The 27834-nt window shown below is 39.7% G+C and overlaps 1 protein-coding gene across 3 annotated transcripts in view; it reads left to right on the top strand.

The window, feature by feature from the left end:
- The window catches only part of ITPR2 (inositol 1,4,5-trisphosphate receptor type 2), a 268975-nt gene that overhangs the window by 65567 nt on the left and 175574 nt on the right, over positions 1-27834 (top strand). For 2 of the 3 annotated variants that reach the window (XM_075051506.1, XM_075051508.1), the window contains 12 exons: positions 1360-1404; positions 10144-10298; positions 11668-11767; positions 11914-12074; positions 14313-14454; positions 15225-15383; positions 16354-16526; positions 19088-19207; positions 19309-19494; positions 20136-20387; positions 21471-21615; positions 22564-22714. In XM_075051506.1, the coding sequence (XP_074907607.1) occupies positions 1360-1404; positions 10144-10298; positions 11668-11767; positions 11914-12074; positions 14313-14454; positions 15225-15383; positions 16354-16526; positions 19088-19207; positions 19309-19494; positions 20136-20387; positions 21471-21615; positions 22564-22714 (1789 nt within the window). The remainder of the gene's footprint in view (positions 1-1359; positions 1405-10143; positions 10299-11667; positions 11768-11913; positions 12075-14312; positions 14455-15224; positions 15384-16353; positions 16527-19087; positions 19208-19308; positions 19495-20135; positions 20388-21470; positions 21616-22563; positions 22715-27834) is intronic. The other variant, XM_075051507.1, reaches the window with a different exon arrangement.

Raw genomic sequence — 27834 nt, 5'->3', positions numbered from 1 at the left:
GAATGGGCAACTAGAATTTTTTAAGGTGTCAGGTGAACAAATGGAATGCTGAAAGAAGTGTGAGAACTTAGGAAGAAACCAAAACTATATGAAAACAGTTACATATACATGTATACATACATGAATGTATATATGTATAACTTCTAGTTGTCTGTTGTTCAGTGTTCCTCTCCCATTCCTATTGCTGTATAACAGAAGTAGGTGGGAGTCGGAGCTCATGATGTGGAGAGGAGCTGGCTTGTTTGGGTAAAGGGATATAAATGATATAGTATTAATAAGAACCTTATAAGCTCAATAAAACTCTTCACAGTAGTTGTCTGTGTAATGTTAGATGTATGGTGATGTGATATTGAAAAGTTTTACTGGGATTCGTTCAGCTTGCCCTGTGCAATTAATTTCTGGCTCTTCCACACTGGTGATGCCAAATTCAAGCCAAGAAAATGACTGTACTTATCTGAAAGATATGTACATGCTGTCGTTGCTTAAGAACTAAATTACCTTATATAACTAATAATTTCACTTCAGCATTTTCAATGCTTTGACAGCATATCCAGTGTCAGGGTATATGGTAAATACTGAGGCAAAATAATTTCATCATGTAAGTCAAATCTTGAAAAGTTTCATGTGCAGCCAGTGTGTGGGTGTATGTGTGTTTGTTTACTTGAGTATGTACCTGCCTACATAATCCCTCATCTTCTAGTCTACATATTTCCCTTGTCAAAAGTAAAATCATATTAAACGCTGTTAAATAGTAATACTTTACACTTGCTATTATACAGTGTCTTTCATCCAAGCTTCTCATACTACTTTAGTTATTAATTAATTCTTGATAATCCTGGCATGACATAGAAAATATTAGCCCCATTAATAATGGTTAAATAGAATCACAAGGTAATTAAGCACTTGTCTATAGTGGCATTGCCATTCCTGTTTCAAAGATGTGTTTATTCTGAGTTCACTGTCTCTCTGTAAAATCTCAGCAGACATGAAGCACGTTAGTTTTTGTCTCAATATATCTGCTCAAGGTCAATCCTGGAAGTGGTTGCGTGTGTATGTGTGTGGGTGACTGTAACTTGCTGTGTTTAGATTAGTAGCTATCTGTGCTTTCTTCATCATTATTTGTGGTTTTGGTTATTTGAGATTCCTCTCTTGAGTTAACAACTTGATTGCAAGATGCAGTTAAGTCAGTCAGAAATTTAATCGGTAATTCTGATACTCTTGTTCTCATACTGCTTCTAAATACTCCACTGTCCTTTTGCAGGGTGGATACATAATGCAGAACTGAACCAAACCTTCTCCCCCCAGTTCTGAAATGTCTAAAAGCTATCAAGATAGTATTTGACTTCTTTTCTTTTCCAGCTTAACCCACACTATCCAGAAGGTAATAATGAAGGAAAAGCTTTGGTAAGTGGAATTTATATGTTGCATATAATCTGGGAAATACTGTATCCTTAACCCAGTACAGCCCAACATATGAAAGTCCTTCATAGCTTTCCTTTTACATGTTGCAGCCACTGGGATTATTTTCTGTATCTGTGTAAGCTAGAGTGCAACTCAGAACTGGCATTACAGGAAGTTTTCCCTCACGTTAAGGCGAATGGTAGGAAACTTACTAAAATTCTGCATCAAATTGACATTAGTTGGAAGCTGTTCTGCTTGGTGACTACAGATATGAAATGTATTAATTCTTCTCAAATCAGATGTATTACTTCATGGCAAAACCCACCACCCTCTTTAGCAAGAAAACCAGGGACAAGCAAGTCTGGTTAGTTATGTGCCAATACCAATTCGGAGGCTCTGCTAGTGGAGACAAGCCCCCTTGGGGCATGTTTGTCAGTCAAGCGTGGCTCTAAATCTAAGAACATGCTGAGACTCTTTTTATTGCTTGTATTGAATACATGCAAGTAGATATTCAGGCATAAGCTTAGCCTGAGCCCTGCCACACTTCAGGCAACTCTATCATGATATCTTTGTAAGGATCCAAGTTGTCCTTGCTGCAGGTTGGACAAACCCTTGATGGGTTGGACAAAGGCCTTATGCCCTTTGCCAAGGAGGCAACAGCCTTTGCCTTGTACAATGTCAAGAGCATGCTCGCTAATTTTAATTAACGAGGCAAGGCCAGACATGTTGTAGTTTGTAACGTGTGAAGGAAGTGGAGTTAAAATCCTGGGGGAACCTTACTGTTACTGAGACAACAAATAGTCCAAAAAAGAGTCACTCCTTCATCAAATTCATGAGATTGCCTTGAAAATGCTGAGATCTTAAAAAAAAATCAGTTTAATTTCTTGCTGTTTGTCTTCTGGCTTTTGTTCTTTTAGAGGACACATTTTCAAGCTTTTCTCTGCATGGGGAAGAATTTTTTATTTTTCATAAAATGAAAGCCAAGATTTTCTTACATAATCACATGCCTTCAGAACTGCAGTTCTAATCAAAATGGAGATTTTTGTAAGAGTTGGCAACATCAGTTTTCCATCTGCCCTGGTATTTGGTATTAATGGTAATATAGCAATAACAGCTAAGCTGTCCAGAGAAATGAGAATTCTTTCTCATGAAAATACGGGAGTTCCAACAGTTGTTTCTCTTTTGTATTGGAATGACACTTGCAGCCCTTGGAGCTTTCAAATGGAAATCGAGATAAGTTCTAGAATACCCCAATGAGTAGGGTGCTTACTTGGAAATGCTTTGGTTCATGCTCTTGCTCTGTGAACAGTAGAGCTCGTCTCGCAAGACATGCATCTGCATTAATGTTGTAGTTCACATCATGATGGCACTTCTGAATCAAATCTCCAGATTATTCCCTATCTAAGACACTCCAATTCACTTTGCAGAGCAATCTCAGAGCATGTAAACTTGTATTCTGTTGGATGAAAGTAAAAAGATACACACACCCCTGGAATGTATCTACTGTGCTCCAGTCTTTCACAAACCAGATTACAGGTAGTCTGAAGTAAGACCTATGAAAATGTGTGTAGGGTAGATGTTAGGCCCTTGTCACCAAGGATCCAATGCTATTGTACCACATTATACTAATTTAGATATAGTATAGGGTTTCCAGTTGTAGCAATTCCAGTTCATCTAAATAGTTAAATATTTCCTGGACTGGGTGATGAAGAAGGCACAAGAGTAATCTGAACATAAATGTTAAAGGTGACTTCTCTAACAGTTGGCTTAATACTCCTGGGTATTGGTTTCAACTAAAAACCTAGACCACACAAATCACATTAGACAAATACTTTCAATGAAAATTTAATCAAAACTGATTGATGATCAAAACTGATGGAAATTTTAGTTTATGCAGTCAGCACTTTCTTATGAAGAATGTTTTGTGAAGAACTAACAACATGTGGTAACACCTCCATGTAAATCCAAGCCTACAGGCCCTTTTAGCATGGTAGAAATGCATTTGGATTCTTCACCCCTTTATAGTCTTGTTGGTAATAGCATGAGTCAGCAATGGCTATTTTAAGCCTTCATTCTGGCCTTGAGCAACTGAGCAGAAAAGCTTCACATCCCTGTGCAGAAATTTCTTTTATGTTACAATGCTGCAGTGTTTTGAATTATCCCTTAAAAGTACAAGAATCTTACAGTAATTGGAGTTTTTTAAGGGCTAGCTATGTCAGTCTTGTATCCAATATGCATATAACCTAGAGCACACATGCTTTCTTTGCTTTGTGGTTTTCATCTAGTGTTTCTTCTGCCAGGTGACTGCCTAACTGATTCACTGCAAAGGAATCTTCTTTTTCATCTTTTGAAGCAACTAATTTTGAAATACTGCCCATGAAGTAAATCTGCTCTAGAGGGGGAGGTGGAAGTGGACCTACCCCAGGCAAAATTTGAAGTCTGAGTAGCAGGGAAATGGGAGATGCATACTTGAATCTTTTCAACTGAAGGAAGAAACTGAGCCTGCACCCTGTGTTTTTCTTTTCTCTGCTAGTCTGCTGGATAAAAGGGTACCAGCTCCTTCTCTGTCATCTGGGCTTTAAAGGTGGCATAGCCATCTGTGCATTTCATGCCAACCCTTGACTCCTAAATGTGTGATAGGGCTTCTTGTGCATGTTCACTGCCTGGTTTACAAGTCCTGATCACAGTTGCTTAGGCAACTGAATTTTAGGAAGCTGCAATGGAGAAGGATTTTCTGTGGCGCAGTAGTGGGGATAGGCATCTAGGTTCTGCCTAAGTGCATCTTTTCTGCCTTGCCTTAAGTGACTCAAAAGTCTGAAAGGGTTTTGGCTCCAGAGAACATAAATATTACTGGAAGTCACTAGGACTTTTGTTCCCAAGCATTAAAGCTACATTTGGACTGCGGTTCATTGCTCATTTATGGGCTGCTTCTTGAGAATCCAGCCAAATCGTCTTGTGAAACACTGCTTTTATTTCTGGTAAAATTTGGCCTTAACAATGAGTTGATTAATATTCTTTATACATATTTTTCTCACATCTAGACTCCAGAGATTTTTTTTTTTTAAATGGGAAGACCTTTTTGTGATTTAAAGGCCTTATCAAAAAAAGGCTTCTTCATCTTTTGAAGTCTAGGAGATTGTAGTGTATCATGCATCAAAATGCAGTGCTCTGTGTTACAACTCCCATTAAATCCAAAATTGGTGTATTTTATGCTGCAAAGTAGTCTATTATTTCTAATCACAGAAATGTACAGCATCCAGAAGAACGCTATAAACATTGGGGAAATGTCAAGAACAGCTGGCAACCTGGCATTTGTTAGTGCCTTTGTATTAAAGGCTGTCTTTGGATAGGTACCTTAACTCCATTTGTCTGCATTTTCATGAGACTGCTAATCCTAACCAGTTCTAAACTGGCTTTTATTGTTCAGATTTTTTTTAGGATTAAGACTGGTATGCATTTACTTTTCTTGTAAAGAAGTTGGACAGTTCTACCATGGACTTCTAGGTGCAATTTGATGTATCTACTTTGACTTCTGTTTGTCTATATTTATGAATTCCAAACAACTCTGCAATTCAAAGTTTTCTTTCTTGCTTCCAACCCAGCTGATTTTTTTTCTGATAAACAGTGTAAATAATTTTTTTAAGTCATTTTATTTTACCTTCCAGTAACTAAGTTTGTTTAATTAAAATTTTATAATGTGGGACACAGGTGGTACAGTTTAAAGAAGTAGAATAGGCTTGGGGAATTTATTGGTTTTTTTTAAAGGCTTGGTTAGGAATTAACCTGGCAATAAGCAATCTGAAAAACATCTAAAAAAAGAAAAGAAAAATCATCAGCTTTAAAACGGCAGTGTCTCTGCTTATATAAAGCCAGTAGTCAGACCACTTGAGAGGCTGGGGGGAGAAGGGGAGACACAGATGCCGGCACATTATTATTATTCTGCTGCTGCACACAGGTCTGAATCAGCTCTGAAAACGCATACATTGTTTCTTACAGAATGTCTCTGGCTCCTAACAACAGAATTGCAACGTGATGTCTCTGCTAAAAATGCGATGACTCACAAATGAGTCAACAGTGAAGGTGTTATAGGAGGCTAACTGCTGTGCTGTCTGCCAGGGCTCTGTAACATGCAGGAGCAAGGCTGGCCATTAATATACTCGACTTTCTTTTCATATAGGATTTTTTAAATCATCTAACCTATGGAGTTCTGCTCACATTACTGCTCTCTGAAAATGCTGGTTTTGTAAGAGCCTCCTAAACTGGGTTAACATTGAGATACCACATTGTACTGGATTTAACAGGCATTTTCAGAACTCTGGCTGCTATTAAATTTAATTTCTGCTGAAATCTGTAGTGCAGCTTAATGTATTCATTCAGGAGCAGGGCATTATCCTTGTCTGTCTCTCTGCCACAAGAGGTGTCTTTACCAATTGGAATTGTAGATTGGGTTTCTAAAAGAAAAGGTATTTCAGGTCTGTCATGTTTTTGTATTGCTTTTTGCAGTTGAAAGGAAGACCCCTCCATAAGCAAAACTCCATGTAAATCTCCTGAATTTTAGGTATGATACCCAGTTGAAGTGAATAATGGGGATTTGGGATAGGTCACAATTACTAGCACATTATATTAAGAGCTGTGAAGAAGGGTTATCTGCTGGGCTACAAGTCTTAAGAAAGACAAATCTGATTGTACCTGATTGTTTTGTCTCTGATTACAATATGGGATTTGTCTCCAGTTACATTTGCCCTTCCAATTGCAAATGCCATGTTGTGCCTGCATTGGGTTTTTTTAAGCTTCTTTTTAAATCAGTATGATGCACTGCAGATCCGCGGTGGTAGCCCAGGATCTACGGACTTTGGTCTGAGCCTGGATCAGTATTTCCACTCCTCACCAAAATGGCTGTTTGTTTTCACTACATAGGACTCCTTTTTTGAACTCTCAGCCTTTGCCTTCCTAGACAAGTCCCTCGTGGAAGAGTGCCCTGGTCGCTGGGTGTATGGTGGGGGTATGTTCAGTTCCCCCTCCTGGCAAAGTCCTGTTGTGTGTGTGAGTAGTGTGCCTTGCTTTACTGCTGCAGAATGGGGCTGGTGACCGGGGCTTAGCAGCTCTCAAATCGAGTGGACACTTAGGTTTTGTTAGGCAGAGCCGGCTGACTCTGCTCTTTGTGCCACCTGGTATTTGGACTGGGTCATTCTTGCGGGAGGTCTAGGTCCAACTCCTGCCAGGCAGAAGAGGAGCTGAATGTGTGTTTCCTTCATCCTTGTGAGTGATTTAACCAGTGCACGACGGAGTGAGGGGATTCCACCTTCTTCGCCTTGGATATGTATCTGATTTGACTTGCAACAGCCTGTCACTAGTTTGCCAGTAGTATCGGACAATGAAAACTATTTTTTTTCTCAGTGAATTTACTATTTGCTAATATTGTTTTACCCACAGTTCTTGCACTTCTTCTCTATACTCCTAGCATGTAATTCACCTGGTAGTTTTTTTTAAAGAAGTCTTTGGAGTGCTTTCCTTGGCTGTCACTGACGACATCACCAACATCTCTGAAACTGTTCATTGGCTTCCTCTTTGTATTGCTTTAAATTGAATTTTCTTCTCTCTACATTTGACTCCCTTTACAGTTCTTTTCCTCCCTTCTCTTCATTGAATCTGGTTTTGCTGGCTGCATCTGCTTGTATGCCAGTTTCTTAGCTGAGCAAATGTCATCTTGTTTTCATCTGCTTAGGAATGCAGTGCTTCTCCTGAGCTGATCATGTTGTCTAATTAATTTGAAATAGTCTAATACTTTCACTTCTTTCCACATCCTCATGTAGACTCATCTGCTCATTCAATAATGGCTAGGTTAAGTGCAGATTCTGATGACTGCTTACTAAATTTAATTAATCATAAGAAACTTTCTGTGTGCAAGTGTATGCATTCTCTCTCTCTCACACAGAGGCATGTGCACATGCACTCAGACATAAATTCAGACATAAATATAAATACATGTATGTTCGTATGTAACAACAGTATTGCTCTCTCATGCACTCCATGTATGTAAGTTGTTTTCAGAGCTGTCAAACTGAGGGTCACTTCTTGTTACATGTTTTTTTCCATGACTAGTGCTTAACACTTATAATCCAGGTTGGGTTGTGAGGTGTGTCAGAGATACTAAAACAACATTATAAGGAAAGTTCTGAGTTTTGTGCTGGAGTCCAGTCTGGAACTACTGTACAGCTCTTGTGCAGGTCTGACTTTGCTCAGCAAAGCTTTGCATTGCAGTTAGCAGTGTTGCAGACACTGTCTTGCCCTTTGTTGATGTGGACTTTCTTTTTAGACTGAAAACCACCTCTTGTTCATATGCCAGGTCTGACTTGACAGCTGCTAAGCCTGGTTGGCGGGATTTAGGCCTCATGAGCCAGCTCCATTGCTCAACTGCATCTATACAATTGTTGGGGAGACTAGTGAATGGGTGGAGTCAGCCCCAAACTGCAGGATTAACTTCTCCACAGAGCTAATGGTTAGCGTGAACTACTAAAGCACAGAAGACCTGCCTTTGACTTTGCCTCCTGTCATAGAAACCTGCACATGTGCATAATGACCTATTGGGGATGGTCAGACATTATGTCATGAGTGAGTATAAAAAAAATTAATAACCCAGAGTAGAATAGGGTTTCATATTTTGGTCTGTATTTTTCCCAGAGCCCCAGGGGAAAAAATGTATAGAATTATGAAGTGTCCTGCCTTTTTCTATACCAGTCTTTTCAGTTTGGAAATTATAGTAGAGTGGGTAGTTTCTGGGAAACCCTAACTAGATTTGAATGTCAGTTATGGGAAATACCAAAAAGTCTGGATGCTGTTCTAAACTATCCTGTGATACTCACCCCTTTACAGACCTCTTGAATTTTAAACTGGTTTTCCAGTTTTCCATTTTGATTGGAAATTTAGGAAGTAGATTTTCATTTGATGTTAGATTCTAACTCACACCTATTAAGCTGTTGAGAGGATTCTCTTATAGTTTGCCAGCCTTTCCAGTCTGGGTGTCATCCTGAGTATGTAAAACAAAATATGTATGGAAATCACAAAAAAAATTGCTATTTTCATCAATCCTCACATACAGGTTAAGTTTTTTTGTGCGATTTTGTTTAATATTTTTGGGGTGTGGGATATGGTAGGGTGTGAGGACTGCCAGATAAGTTTACTCTTGTGGGAGATGGTTGTCTTTAATCTCTGCAAGCCTTCCTCTCAAATACGAGTGACAATAATGACTAGATGAGCCTAAGAAAAACTTGAGAGGATTTCTTCCTGTTTTTTTCCTATTGTCTCTGTCCTTGCTAGAAGTAATAGGATAGAAAGCTGGCATTTTTTAGGCTTAATAATGAAAAAACAGATGTTTTGGAAGGATTCAAAAAGTGCCTTGAAATAAGATGACTTCTTATGTAGTTTCACTCATCCTTGATTTTGTTGCTTAATCTCAATTGGCAATATGAATAATCAAAGCTTTGCCCTTGATTATCCCTTACAATTTGGTTTTAATCAAGGTACTAATGCAAACTGAGTACAGCCTAGCCTCTTTATATTGCTTTGTACATCTCTTCCCTAGTGGCACATTATAAATCATTATAATAGTATTTCAGGTTTCCAGTGTTTGATTTTTCTCTTGGCTTTCTTCATTCCTTTCTTCCTCTCCCTCCGTGATATATTTTGTGTACGTGAAGGGCCCTGGGCTGCCAGTCTCTTAATTGGTTATTAGTCTTTTGTAATATGTGTAACTCAACACCCCAGAGGAGCAGCTTTTACTTATGCCAGTAATTCCTTTGTTTGCTGCATGGTTACGGGCACAGACTCTGAATTACTCCTTCAAGCAAAGATACGTGTTTAGGGAAGGTAGCATTTGGAGTCTGTGAAGACACAGGTATGTAGGTAACTAAAGGTGAAGATGGCTGCTTAGCGATGCTGGGTCACAAAATTCCCATGGATTTTTCAGCAGGTGGTGGGAGAAAGATCACCAGCTTAGATTCGCACACCTCTTTTGAGGCACCGACACAACTTTGTAAATCTGTCACTTGAAAGTTAGGCTCCTCGGAGGGAACAGACTTCTCCAGTTGCAGTGGGCAAACTCAGACCTATGTTGGATCCAGCTTCCAATGCGTTATCAACCTGTGCTAAGATTTTTAATACAATCTAGCTGATGCTTTGTGTGTCCCCCTTCCACTGACAAGTTGATCTTAGTGGAGCAGATATTCTGGCTTTTGCTGTTTGGAAAGTGGGCTGCTGTGATTCTGACCATAGGAGAGGAAAAAATGAGCAACCAAATAAAACAACATTGGATTTAGGCAAATTGCTTACTTTCTTAATCCCCTTCCTCCTTTTAAAAAATCCAATTTTCATTAGTTCTTTTCTTTCAACTTTGACCCTTTCCAAACCAGCACTGCGTAGTTACATCTGTTGGGAGTAAAGGGTCTGCAACTACCGCAGGTTTTTTTGAAGTTGTAGGTGTCAAGTAATAATGTATACAGTACTGCTGTCTCTCTGTAGCTTGTGACCTGCTGTTGTTATAATGACTGTCTGAGACCCCACGTGCCTGGGGCAAAGTGCATCCTTTGTGTTACACACTCCAAAGCCAGTCCTGGTACATTCTTACTAGAATGTAAAAAAAAAACCTCCAAAAAAGTACATTTCAGATGTATTACTTGTCCGCAAGGTAATTGGAGAATTTATAACAGGCCCTGATGCAAGCAAATAACCCTTGTGCCTAATCAGCAGAGAGACGGCGACCTTCCTGCTTCAAAGAAGAAACGCCAAGCAGGGGAGAAGATTATGTATACTTTGGTCTCTGTGCCACATGGAAATGACATCGCATCTCTCTTTGAACTGGATGCCACCACTCTTCAGAGAGCTGATTGCCTGGTTCCAAGGTAAAAAAAAAAAAAAAAAGGCAAAAAATAGTGCTGCATTGACAGGGTTTCTTCCTAGCATTATGCTGGTGAGTAAAGCAGAAGAAATCAAACATGAGCAAGTATTATCCTTCAGTTAAAATTTGAGGAGTGTTCATGGATAAACAAGGAATGTATAAAACATGATACTGCTGCTGTGACTGGGTAAAATAATTATAAGGATAAAACAAGTGACACTTAAAGAGAGTCTGTGAAGAGAAAAATAATGGGCCAAATATTGCACAGATATATATGAGGACATAATGGAACCCTGTGCACTGTTTGAAAAAAACCTGTATGGCCAGTAGACCTAACTGAATTGTTCCCAACAAAATAATGTGTATGGTGAACTGGGTTTCTGTTTCCCTCACAGATCATGGTGCCATTGGACACAGTTGTTATTCAAATGAATCAGCAGTTGGCTTCTGGGTTTTAGTTGTGAATATTTGAAATTTCAACTGTGTTGCTTAGCTGTGATTGGCTAGATAAGTCAGAGGGTGCTGGTTGTGACTGAATGGGCATGAAGACACTTGGGGCTAGTTGTTATGAGGGTGGATTTTAAAGCTGGGTACCTGCAAATACTGATGTATGCAGTTTTGAAGTGTATTTGCAATGCTGAGTTTTGCCACATAATTTGCTTACTTGAATACTCAGAGCCCATCAGCATGAAAGGGACAGCGTGAATGAAGACCACAGTGAATATATTTAAAAAGTAGAATTCAGAGTAAAAATTGTAATTGATTTCTCAGCTCTGCTTTTTGATAATACCACAGATTATCATATGGAAAGAATTTAGAAGAATCTTGTGTCTGCTTTTTGTTCACTTGATTTTTGGTTGAGAACTGGTACTTGTAAATGCTTGCTCCCTGGAACACGGGTTTGCAGATCATAATGGTGAAGCTGTGAAACCATGGTCAGTTTTACTTTCTGGCTTTTGTCCTGTGACAGCTTGAAGGGGTTTGTTACTCTGCAGAAAAAAATAAGAAGAAAAGAATTGGTTTTATTCATGAAATATATTTCTATTCAGATGGGATTTTATAACACCTTCCTTTTAAATTTTTTTCTTTAAGGAACAGTTTGCTCCTAGGCTTACATAAATACTTAAAAACAGCATTCTGCATAATCCCAAGATGCTGTTTGTTCTTTCTGCAGCTCTGTTCTGGGTGAGAAAGGAGGAGACAAGGGAAAATGGTACTGGAGTATCTTTTAGGTCTTCCTCACCCTTCTATTACGCGTGGCTGGTGTGACTGCCCTCAAGTCTCATGTCATGGTCATGTGTTCCATTGCACCCACCTTGCCCACTTTAGCTCAGGACTGATCCATCTAACCTGTTTGCTTTGTTCTCCTTTAGGAACTCATATGTCCGACTGAGGCATTTATGCACTAACACTTGGGTCACTAGTACCAGCATTCCAATAGATACTGATGAAGAGAGGCCTGTGATGTTAAAGGTAAATACATATCTTGGGGTTGAAATCCCAAACTCATTCCTGAAGTTCTCTACTGATGATCTCACTTCTAACATATAAAATACGCATAATAATTAGCGTAACGCTAAGAGGATTGCTTGCACACATTAAACCAAAAACTATTGCAGATTGGGACGTGCCAAACAAAAGAGGACAAGGAAGCTTTTGCCATTGTATCGGTTCCTCTGTCTGAAGTCAGAGACTTGGACTTTGCCAATGATGCAAACAAGGTTCTAGCATCAACTGTTAAAAAGCTGGAGAATGGAACAATAACCCAGAATGAAAGGAGGTTAGTGAGTTTTATTTTTTTCCTTCCTAAATTGGTGTTTGGTTACTCATGACATCTTGGCATCACAGTAACAGGTAGGTTAGTAATATCCATGTGGACATAGAGGCAATCAGGAGAGGACACTTGAGTGCTGAGAGTGCTAGCCTGGAATTAGATTCCATCTCTGTCAGAGCATCCTTGCTGCACCTCAGGCTGGTCTGTGTATCTCATCTGTAAAACAGGGGTAAACAGGGCTTCCCCAGCTCACGGACCACATAAATAAATGGGTAGTTCCCTGGGCAAATGCAAAGTGTTTGTCTTAATTTCCTTTGATAAACCACTTCTGAGCTGTGATATGAAGTCCATTGCATTTGATTCTTATGTGCAAGAAAGCCATCTATACAGTGGGCAGCATGGCAGGACTCTGATTCGTGTGGAGTTCACTGTACCGCACGTTCGTGCTGAGAGCAGTAGAAGGAGGTCTCAGAGTGACCGAGAAGCTGCCCCAATAGTCCCTTTCCTTTCTTATTTCTATTTTTCCCTGTTCTGTTTTCCTATTTTACATAATTTTGGTGTTTACCCTTTGTATTCATCCATGTTTCAGCTGTAGTGCTATTAGAATGTCTGTTCTTCACACCCACCCCTAAATTAAGGGATTTTGTTGTACATTGTAGCCAAATATATCCCATTTCTAGTGATGTAGTTGGCTGTTTGTTTTCAGCTCTCTGTGGTTAAACTAAATATTAAACAGCATCTCTGGCAGTGTTAATTTGTAGCTTCTATTCCACCATGCATTATATACAGATTTTTGGTCAAAATGTTAATTTTTGGTGATGAAACGGAATTTTTGCTGTTGGTTCTCAGTAGCAATTAGACCAGATGGTTTAATATCAGATGGAGGTTTCATCATAACAGGCAGACCTGTAATGGCTTTGGGTGTTGGTACTCAGCCTTGAAAAGCTGATGGGCCATTTCATGACTGAGTTGAACCAGAGAGGGACACAACATAATCAAGGTGTGACATCCCTATGTTAACCTTGCACCACTGTGTTGCTGCAACCCAGTATTGTCAAATCATAGTATTGTCAGATTGGTACAACACACATGTAAAATATTTCAGAGTGATTTCAGAATAGTGCCATTATTTGTTTGTTCCTGTGATTTCCTTTGGGGAAAAAAGACTCTTTTCCCTGTCTTATCACCTTCCTGCTTAGGTAAGTAAGGGTCCCAACAGTTTATTCCTGGTTGCTCCATCCTACATCTGCCTTTTCTACTTTTTCTGTTGAGCGGGACCTTGCTGTTCTCCACCAGTGGGCTGAGACTTTTAAAGCTAAAGCTCACTCAGAGGGTTTAGTTAAACAGCCCAGCCCTTTTGTGGGTAATGGAAGCTTTGTGTCTGGCTCCCAGAGATGACTTTGAAAATCTACTGGGCATATTCCTTTCTATGCTTTCATAGCATGCCTACAGGTTTAGTAATTATAGACTGGATGTTGTTCAAATTCAGATGATGCTTCCCCAGGGTAGGAGACATGCTGGGTTTTGTTTGTAAAAGATAGCTAGTTCTTTTAAGGGAAATTCACTGAAACCTGTGGGCATCCATACTTCTGTCTGTGCATGCCTGGCGAGGTGTGTTAGTAAAAAGGAGGCAATGACCACTTTCTTTTTGCATTTGCATTTGTATTCTTTCTTTTTGCATTTTTGGAAGGTAGGAGAGAAGGAATTACTACTGCCTCTGTCCTTTTTAGCACTTGCCTCTGCCAAATCTTCTTTTGTGTAGCAAAGAGTGAAACAAATAGTCATTTTTCAATAGTTTCTTGGGTCAGTAGGGAAATAGTCTAGTGACAGGATGTTTTTATTCCTCTATTGAGTCCATCATCTTGTTTTGCAGATCCATGTCCGTGATAAAGTAAAAACATCCTTGCTAGGCTTCGTAAGAGTGTCTTTCTGCTGTTCCTGGGCCTTGAGGCCAGCTGGTATAGATTTTAGATTTCTGAATACTCTGCACCAATCCAGCATCCTGTATTTTTCTCCCTTTTCCCCTCTGGTTGTTTAATGCCTTGGTAAACATGCCTGTGATGGATTTAAGCCTCTGCTGAACCAACATCTAGAATCCTTAAGTACATGTCAAACTTAACTTTGCAGTGATTGAAGCTCCATTGTGCTAGGTAAAGCTTGTTCTAAACGGTGATTTTCTTTCTTAGTAAATCCTAGCAAGTGTTGAATGACTGTATATAATAATGATTTGTCTATTCATTCTAGATTTGTAACCAAGTTACTGGAAGACCTCATTTTTTTTGTTGCTGATGTGCCTAATAATGGGCAGGAAGTTTTGGATGTGGTCATTACCAAGCCAAACCGGGAACGACAAAAATTAATGAGGGAACAAAATATATTGGCTCAGGTATGTCCTGTATTAATAACTTGCTTGTATTTACAAATAGATTGCAGGAGAGAGTGATTTGAGAAAATGTTATTTTTAGGTAACTTGGTTTATGCCATGTTGGGTTTGTGTCTAGTTGGATTGGATAGATATGACGCTACTTAGTCAAGGCTCACCTCTTGGTCTGTGAATCAGATAGAAGCGCAAGGGGCTCTGTCTGATGACTGTTAGTTTCATGTGATTCTGATGACTTTTAAGACTACATTTGATAGCAAATTGTTGATGAAATTTGAAACAAGCTTGCAACATGGTCCCAATCCTGCAAGTGTTCCCCTTATAGGAAAAATTCTAATGCCCTTATGGACCCCTGACTTTGTATGAGGGCCAACTTGCATGTAAATCAAAATCAATATTCTCCTTAAGTAGCCTACTGAAATTAAAAAAAAAAAAAGGTGAAAAGGATGAAATTGGACAGTAGCTAGTATTGTTCTCTTTTTTCGTCCTTAATTTATCCAAAGTTAAGACCGATAACTAACAGTTTTTAAAATTGGGGCTAGCAGTAAAGAGAAAGCAATGTCAAGCAAGTTGGTGGGAAATGTAAAGCTAAATGCATAAAGCTGTAATGTCTGAGATTGTGCCCCCACTTGTATTTAGTCATATGTAGATAACTGCAGTGATTCACTTCTGACTTTGGTTGATAAAGCCTGTCAGAGGACATTTCCATTGACTGCTGTAAGTTAAGCAAAAATCTGGGTTTGATTTTCATTCTCAGTGGTTTTGATTTTGAACAGATATTTGGCATCCTCAAAGCTCCTTTTAAGGACAAAGGTGAAGGATCAATGCTGAGACTTGAAGACCTAGGTGACCAGAGATACGCCCCATACAAATACATCTTAAGGTTATGTTACAGGGTTCTCAGACATTCCCAACAGGACTATAGGAAGAATCAGGTCAGTGGTATTCAAGATAATTTTCCTCCTGATTTCTATAGTTATATATCCTGGGTTTGACATTGCGCTCTGCACTTGCAAGTGGGATTCTGTGGTAGTGGTGAAAGGACTGGGTTTTATTTAAGTTAGTAGTAAGAAGTCACTGTCATATACTGCCTCATGCTGAGGAACAGTGTTTTTGTTTTGTAGGCATTTGTATATGAATTGAATGATCAGCAATGAGTATTATAGGTTCACCTTGTACTTCACAGGCTCAGACTGAGATTGGCGTCCACAGCTTCATTCAGGAGCTTTCTGTTATTAAAATTATGTTCTTGGGCTCTGGATTATAAAGTGGGAAGTCTGCAAAACTGTCTGTTTCTATTGCTTAAATATTTGTAGAGGGATGGCAGTGAATCACACCAGAGGTTATTCTATCAGGTAGCCTGATTTCCCATTGCTAGAGACTCCCTGTGGGCAAGAAGTATTTCAGAACGTGGTGTTGAGTATTTTGCATGTTGCAGTGGGAAAAATGGCACTAACTTCATAGTACTAAAGGGACTAGAGATAAAAGATTGAACTGCTATGTGTGGCTTCTTTGCTTTCTTTCTAATGCTTTACGGAAGTATTTCTGTCTTGGAGGGAGAGAAAGGGAAGAGGTAAGACTCAGGAAAGAAAGCTCCTTAAGCGTTATAAAAACCTCTTGTTTTTTCCTTTTAAAAAAATTGATTGCCATTTCTTGAATTTTGTATTTACTTTCATGGTTTCATTACTTTGGCTTATGAAAGAATAAGAAGAGTTAGTCATCCCTAATATTGAATCTGTTTCTTGGGGTACATATTTTAGGTGTTCAGATGTTCTTTTGTTCAGGCCAGTTCAGAGAGGAAAGTTTTGAGGGTTATTTTGATTGCTAATTAAGCTGGATGCTTCTGGTTCTAAAGGGAAAACATTACTGCCTAACAGGTCATCATGGGAATTTTCATTTTTTCAGGAATATATTGCTAAGAACTTCTGCGTCATGCAGTCCCAGATTGGTTATGATATTCTGGCAGAAGACACCATCACAGCTTTGTTGCACAACAACAGAAAACTGCTAGAGAAACACATCACGGCTAAAGAAATAGAGACGTTTGTTAATTTACTCAGGAGGAATCGAGAGCCAAGGTTTGAAGTGGTCCACGTAACATTCTTTTTCTGTATTGATAGGCTTTTATATTTGCAGTAGCTGTGAATCTGCCTGCTATTCATTGTTCTGTTGGCTTTCTCCCAGCTTAATTTTTTTTTGACCTGGCAGAAAAAAACCCACATGTACAGTGTCAAGCTAGAAAATATCAGAACTCCCTGTAATTCTTGGGATTTGATCATATCTGCATTTCAGAACTAGAGCTTACAGAAAAGAGGGTTTATACTTTACAGCACAGTTTTGAAAATGTGGGTTTAGTTCAGATTGGGACAAAGAGAAACAAACATAAATTTTAATTTCTCATATCTCTGCAGCTCCTCTGTGAAACTGCCACTTGTGTTGGTTCCCCTGCTAACAATCTTGGTGCAAATTACACAGATGTCAGTTTTTCTAAGCTTTTATTAGTATCAGTTTTCCTGCAGGTTCTGATTCCAGGTCAGACCTGAAAGGGACCTAGGGCAGTGAAGATCACAGTGAATGTGTGTTCTAGACCAGATCTTCTTCCAAATGAAAAATTCTGGCATTGAACTTCACTCAGTTGGAATTTTTTTTTAATTAGCTTTAGGTCAGAATATAAAGGAAATGGATATTTTTTCAAATGGAAAATCTGTCTTTTTTTTTTTTTTAATTGGATTTTCAGCTGTAAAATTACTTAAGTAATACAAATATAAGAAATTAATGTACTGAAGGCCAAATAATGTCCTCTGTAATTGTGAATACCATTTTTTTGTTAGTGTTTAACAATATTGCTCAAGGCCCTGGTGCTTCACTGCTTCAATTATTCTCTGTATGTCTGCAGCTGTTTTGCCTCACTCTGTAATCTCATTGACTGTCCCATGCTAAACTGTGTTGGGTTTGGTCAGGACTAGGAGGAAATCATGTGAGATCAGCTCCTTCTCAGTGCTGAAGGGTCCTAGTGTTTATTGACAATCCCATGTCATTTTTTTTTGGTGGAGGATGTTATAGTATTTGTTGCATAACTACATTGTGCAACTGCTGTGTATTCACTTCTTTAAGGCTGAAGTCCAAGAGCGATAAATGTTTGAAAAATACACCTTGTCAAGATGGTGCAATCTGAACAATAAAGGCCTGGTCTTATGACACTTATTTTCACAGAGAGTCTTGTAGACTTTTGCAGCACTGCTCGTGTGAGTAAGAATTGTGGCAGTATGCTCTAAAACACATGAGTTACAAAATTTAAAATCCTACTGAGTTTAACTCCAACTAGGTAACTCCTCCAGAATTCTATATAATTATATGCTGTTTACTTAATATTATCTTCGTGATGCAATATTACTGTGCAGTGTTAATTACCTGTTGCCACAAAGCTTCATTTCAGCAATGGGTAAAATTGTTGCTACCCTAACAAGGCTTTCTGGACTCGTCCCTTGTAGTTCCCAGACTTCTGTGAGGAGTGTGGTCTGTGCTAATGCAGAAATGATTTTCTGATTCCCTCTGGTAGGATGATCACCTGTAGTGGTTCAAACTATTGGGTCCTTGAATGACTGATAGTAGATGGTCAAATTTTTTACCTGGATTTCTAAGGAAGTGGAGTATATGATCACTGTGTGTGTGTGCCTGCTCATATCTGCTCCCCCACCAGCTCTTGAGGCTCTTGCCCAGTTTTAGCTACATTTGCTAGAGGAGTGGAGGGCTCAGAGATACTCAGTTCCTGCAAATGTCATGAAAAGAAGCAGCTACATAAAGGGAAGAGAGTCTTTTTATATTCTAGTGAGGCAAAGGCTGCAACATGGACTACTGTTAATACACACAGAGGAATCCATGAAAGAGAGACAAGAAGCAGAATCCTAATGAATGTCCCAACTGGGAGGAAAGCCTCAGCTTGAACCTTGTTAAACATCAGAAGGCCTAAATTTGAGAGACAAATTCATAGGAAACTGATTTCCATGCAAAGCTGTGTTATTTCTGCTTTACGCAGAATGACCTCTTTGAATACAGAGGTCCTGTCTTCACGTCCTGCCAGATCTTCACTCTTCACTAATTGTTGGCCCTGTCATTGAGATTTTAAAAGGTGGAGGTGTGGACTCCTCCAGTGCAATGGAGTCCCTCAGAGGGCACATCTCCAGCACAGGTAGCATCTCCTTGCTACTTGGAGACGCGTGTTACCTGATGGGGAAGATAAGTGAGAATGTGTACTCTTGCTTTTGGTTTCTGACAAGGACAAGGGCCTTCAGTGGAGCTCCCCTGCCAGCCAAACTGAAGAAGGCCTCAGGCTGCTCTTAAGTTCTGGTACAACTCTTTGGCCTTTGATGTGCTGAGAAGTGTCACACTTGGGATATTTTTGTTTTCTCTCCCTGACTGATTGTTCAGCCCCATTCAGGGTGGCTCTCAAAGCTATTACTTACCTTTTTCTGTTGTGAGTTGCAATCGTATGAATCGGCAAAGACCGTATGTTGATAAATCTTGTGATATGTGCTCCCTTGAGCATATTAGTGGTGGATGCTAGAGATTTCTGCTGCAGTGTTTCTGTGTAGTATTTTAAGTCTCATGTTCTGTTGCATCTGTGTTTTTTTGACTGCAGATTCTTGGACTATCTATCAGACCTGTGTGTATCTAACACCACAGCAATACCAGTAACTCAGGAACTCATCTGCAAGTTTATGCTGAGCCCAGGGAATGCTGACATTCTCATTCAGACCAAGTGAGCATCCATAATCGGAACATACCTTTTCGTTATCTGCTCTGTTGTTATATTCGTAGCAGTTTGCTAGTGGCTCCATTGTGAATGGTTTGTGTTTGCAGGCTGGTTTCTACACAAATGGACAATCCCTTGGAATGCCCAGTCATCTCAGATGACATTGATGAAGAGGAAGTGTGGCTTTACTGGATTGACAGTAACAAGGAGCCTCATGGCAAAGCCATCAGGCATCTGGCTCAGGAGGCAAAGGAGGGCACAAAAGCTGATTTAGAAGTTCTTACCTACTACAGGTAAAACTGCTTATTCAAATGGAAGAAAATGTAAACTCTCTGAAGACCCTGGTGCTGTTCTTATCCAGTTCATTTGCCAATATCAAAAAAGGAAACCAGGTCATGCCAGAAATTGGGATTAAAAGTTTGTTTCAAGTTTTTTCTGTAGGAAGCATCACAATCTTTGCTGTCTATTCCAGAAAAATCTTGAGTTTCCTTTGCTCATGACAGCTCTTTGTGTCTCTTTATAATTGTGCCTCTTACTTTTTATTTATTGGGCTTTATTTTTAGGTTGTGCTGCCCTGGAAGCAAGGCATGCTTTAAGGAAGGAGTGTCCCAAGTGTCCTGAGGATTAGAGGGGAAATGGGATCATGGAACAGTGTCTTACACTGATTGAAAACAAATAGTTCAAATGCTTCAACCTTACATTGAATGATGCTTCCTTTGAGTTTCAAAGAGAGCCCAGCCTTCATGGGGGCTGGAGCCTGATCTTAGCATTTTTAATGGCAAGTTGGTCCCTTGCTTAGCAAAGTCACTCTTGCTGTTTTTTAGGATTTGTATCAGAAAGGCTGACATCAGGCTTGTAAAGTGAGGTTCTGAGGTATGTGGTTTCATTTCCAACTGATTTCTTTGAATACTATATGTTGTTATCTTTTTTTAAGGTACCAACTGAACCTCTTTGCAAGAATGTGCCTGGACCGCCAATATCTTGCCATCAACCAGATTTCTGCACAGCTGTCAGTAGACTTGATCTTGCGATGTATGTCTGATGAAAGCCTCCCTTATGATCTCCGGGCTTCTTTTTGTCGGCTGATGCTACACATGCACGTGGACAGAGATCCTCAGGAATCTGTGGTACCTGTCAGATATGCCAGATTGTGGACTGAAATTCCGACTAAGATCACAATTCATGAGTGAGTTGAAAGTGTTTCAAACTAAAGTACAAAAGTATTTTGTAGGGGTTAGTCTCAGAACAAAATGGTTGTAGATATCTAATGTCAACACAACATGCACGTGGAAAGGTATTTTGTTGCAGAGCTCAGAGCTATTAATTATTGTTACTCTTGGAAACTTCCAAGAGTAGCTTTGGGTAGCTTTACATGGAAATACTTCAGTTTTGTTTTTCACTGTGTTCTTATAGGGAACAAGCTGGGGAAAAATGGAATGGCCTTTCCTCAGACCAACTGAACTTGAAGTAATCCAATTGTGTCTAACGTTACAGGTTTGCGAGGCTGGAACTCAGTTTTATACTTCAAGCTCAACTGAAAGCCACAGTTGGAAAGCCAGAATTTACAGTTAGGTACAGGTATTGCCCCAGAAACAGTTCGCAGAGGCTTTGGCCTCTATCCAGCAAGGTTCTTAAGCATGTGTTAGATTTAAGTATGGGAGAAGGGCCCATTGACTTCAGTGGAAACCCTCTCTGGCTTAATTGATTTGACGGAGCAGCGCCACTGGGCTAGACCCAGGCAGGGAGTATCTGGCTGAAGAGACAAAGAGGAAGAAGTATCGCAGTGCAGCAGACAGTATTGCTTCTGTTAGTGAGATGAGGGACTGTTTTGACATATATGAAAAATCAGTCCTAATTGGTGGTGCAAAGGAGGAAGCTGACTATCACGAGCTGCTTTCCTGATCTACTGTTTTCCTTGTGGAAATAGTAAACTCTGGCTGATGGGGAGAGAAGACAGCTGAGACTTAGTCACTTACTTACTGAATTGCCATAGCAAGATTTAAGAGTGCTATCTGCCAGAACCGTAGGATTTTCCTGTCTCTGTTATTCCTGTTCACTGCAACCCTTCCTGGTACTGTTGAAGGGAAGGTTTGTGCATCCTCATTGCATATCTACAAAGAATCAGCTGACCTTGACCTCTAGCCCTTCCCCTTAGAGAGAACTGACAGTAATGTCATAGCATCATGACTGGTTTGTTTTTTCTTTAGTGACAACTGATCCTGATATTAGAGGTGTTTAATTTTCCTTCCTTCTGTTCTCTGTGTTGTAGGTATGATTCTTTCACAGACTCTTCGAGGAATGAAATGAAAAGGAAGTTTGCACTAACTATGGAATTTGTAGAAGAGTACTTGAAAGAGGTTGTAAATCAGCCCTTTCCTTTTGGAGACAAAGAGAAAAATAAACTTACATTTGAGGTACTTCTCAGCTATCTGCATCCTACTTACAGTATTCCTCCTAATTTCAGATAAGTTGACATTGGTTCTTTCAAAATAAAGGTAGTTGTAGAATAAATGTTGGTGTAAAATGTCCTAAAGAAGCACCAGTTCCTAATTCCAGTGTTCTCAGTGATGACTGTTACTGCAGAAAATAATATTACTGTCTGCTGTCAAACAGCTGTATTTTTCCTTTTTTTTCCTGAGATGGTTGCATGGCAGGAGGAGGGATGTGTGTGTGGGTGAATGGCCATATGCCCTTTCTCTCCACATTAGTGAATTGGCATGAAGGGATTCTTCAATATAAGTACTATTCTCTGTGTAAGATATGACACTGAAGGAAGTACTCTGAATGACCTAATCCTGTGTTTTAAATATTGTTTGAAATTCCTGACAGAAACTTTAGATAGGCCTGAATCTTCTAGATTCAAATAACATTGAATAAAGGCGAAATGCTTACAGCTTTTATAGTTCTTCCTCCAACCTACCTCCGAAGCTTTGTCACTCCTGCCTCTGGTCATCTGAAGTCACCTCCGTTCAAACTTACCACAATCATCTTACTCTTCTTCTGACTTCCATCTTCCCCACAGCTGCTGCCTCTTTAAACAATTTCCTGGAGTCTTTCTTCTCAATCTTAAATATTTTCCCAGATGCAATTGTATCCTTTCAGGCCTTCCTAAATCTCCTGTTGGTTTTGCTCTCTGTTGTAATTTGACTGACTGATTGTTTTGTCTAACTCTGAAAAAAATTTAATGTCACTGGCCTTAGTCCAAGGCCTGTTTAAATCAGTGGAAAGACTTGTGCTAATTTGAATGCACTCTAGATCTGAATCTCTGTGAAAGCTACTGTGTGAAATGCAACTATATTGCATAGCTGAATACCACAAAGGGTGCTGATACTTCCTTCGTTTTTTATGTCTTTTTCTCTTAGGTGGTACATCTGGCTCGAAACCTCATATACTTTGGCTTTTATAGTTTTAGTGAGCTTCTCAGACTGACCCGGACGCTGCTGGCAATTCTAGATATTGTTCAAGTTCCTATATCATCATACTTTGAAAGGTTGAGCAAGTTTCAGGATGGAGGTGAGAAAAGCAGCAAAGACTGTTATTCTGGTGTTTAATTCGTTATTTAGGTTGGAAATAATTTATGGAATGTCTCATTGATCTTTCAAGGTTTTTTATTCACACAGAAACCCACCTACAGGAACGTTATGCAGGGTACATTAAGATGGTCAGCTAAAAGGGAACCTTTTTTAACAGAGCTGCAGCCTTTATGACTTGTGGTTACTGTCTTGGTTCTGCTGCTCCTTTGCTTGTTTGGAACTGAACTTTCAAATCTGGATCTAAGCCTCAGTGTTCCTTGTGCTGAACATCTCAAGCAAGTGCAGATAGCGTTTGCCTGGGCACAGCGATTATGATGGCTCAAATGAGGCACAAGTGTTTATTAGTCGTCTTAGCACTTCACTTAAAAGGAGAATAAGATGTTACTGGTCCCACAGCTGCAGAAACACCAGATGGAAGTCTAGATGAGGCTATCCTCTGCATGTGTTTGTCAGTTTAGAATATTCTTTTTTTAACCCAGACCAGAATGTATGTCTGGCAACCTCAGGACAATACTGCATGTCCCACTGCCCTTTCTACCATGGCTTAAAATTGGGTTGAAGAACGAGCATGCCAGGAAGGTGCTGAAACTTAGCAGTTTAGTTTTCTTGTGTGTTTGTAAGGGAGGTGTGACAGTCATGTGGGCCCAGGAGACTGATGATAAATTCTGTTTTAATATGTGGCTGGTGTAAGTGTCATTGCATTACCAGCTGGCCCACAGCACCAAAAAGTATGAGCTGTCTTATTTGAAACAACAATTATTTTGTATTTTCTCTGGGAGGCCTTTACCCAGGCTTGAGTTTTCCTAATCATCATTTTGCTCAGTTAATCCTACAGATACCCAGCATAAGTGTGCCATCCTTCAAAACTTTTTTCTTCTTTGAGGTTCACACACTCTGGAGAAATGTAGACTATCATTGTCATCTCTGAGCCAAGAAGTCTTATACTTGGTTCTCTTGATCTTTCCTCCATCACTGCCAGTACACTTTACTGAAAGCCCCGAAAGTCTTTCCTGCAGTGCTGTGCACACTAAGGCATGCTATAGCTGGCTGCAGTCCCTCTACAGAACCAGAGAAAGACTGTGTATGTTCAGACACTTGGAATTATGTTTTCCTTTTTTGTCCCTGAAATACTGCATTGCAGACTCTCTTCTTAAATGGCTCTGGGCACAGTTGGACTCCAGATACAATCTTGGCATATTGGCAAGATGGAACATGCAGATGTGGTTCTTCCATTTAGTTCTCTCTCTCTGCTCACATCTTTAATCCTAATTATACATCTTATTCAGTGTTTTTACTCACCTTCATTACTCATAAAATTGTGTTTCATCCTTAATTCCCTTTTATTTCTCTTGAAGCGTTTCCTTTCAGGCTGTATAGGAGAGGAAAGAAACACCCATTTAGTGCAAACAGACCTGCTTTCAGTTATACTGATTTCCAGAGCAATTCCATGCAAATCAATGAATAATGACTCTGAATGACTGAAATAAATGAGTGTGAAGGAATGCAGAAAATGTCACCACTGTGCAAATGGAAGCTCAGTAGCCTTGTTAGTAACACTCAACTGTTGACTGGAGCCTTGTTGGAAACTTTTGTCACACATCTGTTTTTGTCTCATGTTTTTTTCAGCAAAAAAGGCATGGAACAAAGATGGGATTTCTTATGTGTCTTTGATTAGCTTTGGCCTTTGCACAGATTCCTTAAACTTCTTTCTTTGCTGTAGTTGTCTCCATGGATGTTTATCTTTTAAACACTGGACCAGTTCAGGTCAGGATGTGACAATCCAATGACGTTCTTTTGGAAATGATCTGTGGATTGGTTTGTTGGCTTTTTTGTTTGTTTTGGGTTTTTGGGTTTTTTTTCCCCCTTTTCCTGCTAACTATATGGCTAGAAAGCCCATTGCTATAGAGAGGGGGTTTTGCTATCTCAGACTGTTGACAGTTGTGTCTGCCATCTTAAGGGGGAGCAGAGAGAGAGATACTGGCTGTGCTGTCTAGGCTTAAAAATAGGCAGTGAAATTTTGCTGTGGAGACACAGGTGTTTTTATGTTGAAATAGCTGTAAGACTTGCTGGAGAGGCCTTCTACAGTCTTTGACAAATGAAAAGGATGCCTATCTTTGGATGGTCATATCTTGTCTTCAGCCTCCCTCTTTTCAGATTGACAGGTCATAAAACACATAAACTCTGCATTCACTTTGCAGTTGAGACAGAATGATCCTGAACGTTTAACTGCTATGCCCAAGCATCTTACCATTCCTCCTTCTTTCTCTGGAGGTGCATACTTACCTACCCATGGGGGCATTAGGCTATGAAGATGTATATATTGCAAGGATGCATAATTTAGAAGCAGTTTAAGCAGTTTCATAACTCCTATTCACTATTTTTGACCCCCCAGCTCATAGAACTTCATGCCCAAAGAACATACTTCATGTCTGAAAAACTTATTACTCATTCAGAATGGGGGAGTATTTTTCATTAAGAAAACCCACGCAAAACCCAATCAGCATTAACTTTAGTTGCAGATTAAGATTAGAGAGGGTGCTCAAGGAGAAAGCAGCAGGTACTGTAGTTGCTGACATTCTGGAGACAAATGCTGTGGCTGAAATTTTGACTGTAACTTCTGCCTATCTTTGTTTCATGTGGAAGCCTGCTGGTGAGGAATGAATTAGACCATAGGGACAGGAGTTTGGCTGGCGTAAGTTGCTCTAGCTCCTGGGGCTGTGAGAGTTTGTGCGAACTGAGTATTTGGCTCCACTCTTTTTCCTTTCCCTCCTGTTTTGTTTTTTTTTTAAAAAAACTTTTTTCAGGTAGCAGTTCTTTAAAACCAGCCCTGTGGTTGTCTTGCACCCACATCCTGATTGCATCTTTGCTGCAAGGTAACGAGAAGGTGTGAACAAGGCCCTAAACACACAGAGCCCTTGATCTGCTTGTGTGCTCTCTGCCTTGCTCGGTATCACTTGGCTGTAGCTGAGCTGCGATGTGTCTACACAGAGCTAGAAGGAGCGGAGCTCAGGGGATTTGCTGGCTTGTAGTGTAGTTGGCTGCTTCTGTGTCCAGTCTTTTCAGATTCGTGAACTTGTGCTTGAGCCCACAGAAAGTTACAAAAAGTGCTTATGTTTTCTGTCTGAGTGGTGGTGGTGGGCTGGAACTTCTGTGCCTCTGCATGTGTTGGAGTGTAGATGATGCTAAGGATAAGTGAGTCCTGACTGGAGACTGGTCTGGAGTCTGTGTTTGACAGGGAGACCTTCCTGTATCAGGGTTGCTGGAACAGGCCTGTCTATGAGATTATCATATGTCTTAATGATGTTCTTGTACTTTTTTATCTTCTGGGAGAATGGGAAAGACCAGGGGTGTGATTCTACAGTGCTTAGAATCTTGTGCAGTCACTCCTACCCAAACAAGTTTGACCCCAGAAGTCCTGATGTTACCTAGGTCCTGTGGAATCTGGATCCACCTTATCCAGGATCCACTAGGGATCCTGAGGAATGAACAGGCCAACAGAGAAATCGATCTCAGGAATTTAATGTAGATCCCCCCTCACTCTTGACAGTAAGGATTGTTCACCAGGCAAAGCTATAGGTATACACTGTTTTTTGATTTTAGAGTACTTATAAGATTGTACATCAAAGGTTCCCCTTCCCCTTTTACACAGATATCCTCTCTCTCTGTTATAAAACTGAGTTGTTGAGAACATATTAGTTGTTTTATCAGTTACCTGTCTTGGCTTTTTATTGTAACTTTTAACTTACAATACTGGACTCTTAGGCTATTAAGTAAAAAGGATTACAATAGAAAGTAACTCAGCCTGTTTTTTTGTAGTTTTTGAAAATGTGTTGGCATTTTCTAAAATCAGGATGGTCTGTTGATTTTTTCAGGAAGTGTTTACTTATTCATAACTTCCATAAGATACAGACAGACGGATTGTTGCCTGCCCTTGTTCAGGATGGTGGAAGCCCTCCCTCCAGTCACTTAGGGGTGAGGGTGACTTCTTCCTGCCGTTAGAGGAGGTCAGATTCTGCTTTCCCAGATCTCCAGACTGCGGCAAGGGTCTTGCTACACAGCATCCTCTTTGGCAGGTCCAGTACTTAAAACATTCATATTGTACCTTTGAATGCAGCATAGGTATCTCTCCAACACATTATCGCTCCAGGGATGTGCAGGTTTACACAGCTTCTTTCTTAAGGAAAGTTAGCTTCCCTGAGTTGCAAAACTGATTCCATTGATGTTCTTTAAAAAAAACAACAACAAAAGGTAAGATTGTGTCTGTTGCGATTTTGTGTATGTACTGTGAATGTGTGGAAGTAATTTATTAGTTTTGGAGATTATGAAAGTTGTGGGTCTTGTCTTTTTTTTTTTTTTTTTTTTTAATCCATCCAGTCAGTGATCACAAATGTCTAGGCATTAGCTTTAATTCAGTAAGAACATGTATTTCGTACTTTGAGCTTAGAGCTTTGAAGTGTAGCTCTAAAGCCCAGTTTTGACAAACACTGAAATCCAGCCATGATGCCTGGGATTGATGGTTTAATGGCATAAACAAATGTGTATAAATTTTGTCAGGCACTAGGGGCCTGATCCTGTAACTGTAAGGTAGGAAAGTGCTACTGAATACCTGCTTGAGCTCTGTATATTTTAATTTTCATTGCTATCTTATTGTAAATTTACATAGATTAATATTAAATGGATATTTAGCAGCAGTATTTTGTCAGTAATTATGCCTATTCAGAAATGCAGCTGATTTTCAGGTTCTAGGACAAGTGACTCGAGAAGAGGTTTGACCAAATGGAAAAGTCATGTAATTCCTATTCTGCAGCTGTAGTAGATCCAAGGTGGCAACTCTACAGAAGTTAAGAATTTTGGATAGGATCTGTTTATTTAACATGATAGGTCTTGCATTTTAGTTTTGTTAAAAAGTATTGATTCCTATGGGAAACTCAGTGCTGAATAAATTTGGGGACAGATAGGGTGTACTGCCTTTCCATTATTGACATTGATTTGTTCCAGGTCAGTAGCAATAAAAGCTTCCAGCATCTGATTCCTGTAATGTGAAGTTTTAGGGAACTGGTGAGCTTGGCTCTTTACTGGTTTGGCCACTGTTCCACATCA

Source organism: Buteo buteo, chromosome 19, assembly GCF_964188355.1.
Source record: "Buteo buteo chromosome 19, bButBut1.hap1.1, whole genome shotgun sequence".
In the NCBI taxonomy this organism is placed as follows: Eukaryota; Metazoa; Chordata; class Aves; order Accipitriformes; family Accipitridae; genus Buteo; species Buteo buteo.
Note: the sequence above shows the minus strand (reverse complement) of the source record. Positions and strands in the feature narration are given on the sequence as shown.